At 33.3% G+C, this 1,641-nt stretch overlaps 1 protein-coding gene across 1 annotated transcript in view; it reads left to right on the forward strand.

The window, feature by feature from the left end:
• Positions 1–647, forward strand: part of LOC108770734 (caveolin-3) — a 4,345-nt gene extending 3,698 nt beyond the window's left edge. The window contains exon 3 of the mRNA XM_018522437.1: positions 254–647. Coding sequence (XP_018377939.1) covers positions 254–451 — 198 coding nt within the window. The 3' untranslated portion in view covers positions 452–647. The remainder of the gene's footprint in view (positions 1–253) is intronic.
• Positions 648–1,641: the final 994 nt, after the last annotated feature.

The following is a 1,641-nucleotide window of genomic DNA, read 5'->3' on the forward strand; positions in this document are numbered from 1 at the left end:
ATATACACAATCTTTTAATCCTTATTTAAACAGAATTAAACACAGTTAGTTAAGATTTCATTTTAATTTTATTAAAATTTATTTAAGAACAATTAAACAGTTAGGACAATTTCTCTATTTTTTTTTCATGACGTGAAATAGTTGGGGAAAGATCCTAAACGTTTTTGTTTTGTTCTTTGAATTTCAACGATTAATAGCTCGTCTCGTTTAACTCGCGATCCATACATTCTTCTACCTTTGTTGTTCCTTGCAGCATATATGGTGTCTCGCACCGTGTCTGCGCGTGTGGAAGATCACATGCGCGGCGACGCGAAATTTCTTGGCGGCGGTGACGCAGGCAATCGTACGGCCGATCATGGAGGGGTTGGGTTACCTCTGCTACAATATCCGTGTATTTAATCAGAGGCTACCGGATGGCCCTCACCAGAAGGAGGACCTGCTCATCGTGTAATCCGACGATCCCAGCGGCGGCTTCGATGGGTCTACTTTTCGCATGTGATAACGGCTTTTCGTTATCGCGGTTTCCGCATCCCTATGAGCTATGAACACGCCGCGATGTGATCGCACGAACCGTGCGTGTCGGTAATGTTACAACGTTTTAGAGTTAAGCGGCGAAGGTGGTGTCTCTTATAATTAAAAACGAAACGCGAGCGAAATACATTGAATCGATCATTTCTAAAATATTACACTGAAAAAATTGATTAAATTTTAATAAATATTTATTTAATAATAGTAAAGTATAACTAAACATTTATTAAATGTAAACATATATTTATTTGATACAAAAATTATTAATTTATATAAGCATAATTTTTTTATTAAGTAAATATTTATTAAAATTTAATAAATTTTTTGTAGTGTAGAGCTGCAGGGGATTCAGAATTGGGAGAAATATTGTAGATATACAATTTCCTTTAAAAACTACATTAAGTATTTTTTTTCGTAGATACCAAGTATGCTTCTTTTTGCAAAATTTGTTCGTTTCATGCAAAAACACGTCGAATGAGTCTAGTTTTCGAGATTGGACATGAGGGAACTAAACTTATAACATTTACCACTGAGGTAAATCTCTTTAAAGGAATAAAATTTTAAGTAAGTAGGCGAGACCGGGGTCAGTAGACTATAGGGGTAAGTAGAATAATCAAGGCTACATTAAAAACAAAACATGCGAAAACGTGACTGCCGTTCATTCTGTTGTAACACTCTCGTTACCGACATATCTAAGATAGAAGTTACGCTTCGACTTTAAAAAATCGTATACTTAAGTAAATATTTTTATTCTTAAAGTTTTTGTTTTACAATCGTATATGATTGTCTGAGATATTTGATTTATATTTAGATAGTAAATGTAGTTTTTACTTAATAAAGTCCAACAGATTTTTCTTTGTTTATGTGTTTTTGTCATCGTATATTGTTAATGTTTTTAATAAATGAACGGGGGAATAGTAGACTAATCACAGCATGGGACCGTATGACTCATTTAGTGATGACTTTTATAGTACTTTCTCAAAATTTTATTTCTTTAAAGAGATTTATCTTAGTGGTAAATCTTGTAAATTTAGTTCCTTCATATTCAATCTCGAAAACTAAGCTCATTCGTGTTTTTGCACGAATTGAGCAAATTTTGCAAAAAGAAGCATT

Source organism: Trachymyrmex cornetzi, unplaced genomic scaffold, assembly GCF_001594075.2.
Source record: "Trachymyrmex cornetzi isolate Tcor2-1 unplaced genomic scaffold, Tcor1.1 scaffold131, whole genome shotgun sequence".
Taxonomy (NCBI): Eukaryota; Metazoa; Arthropoda; class Insecta; order Hymenoptera; family Formicidae; genus Trachymyrmex; species Trachymyrmex cornetzi.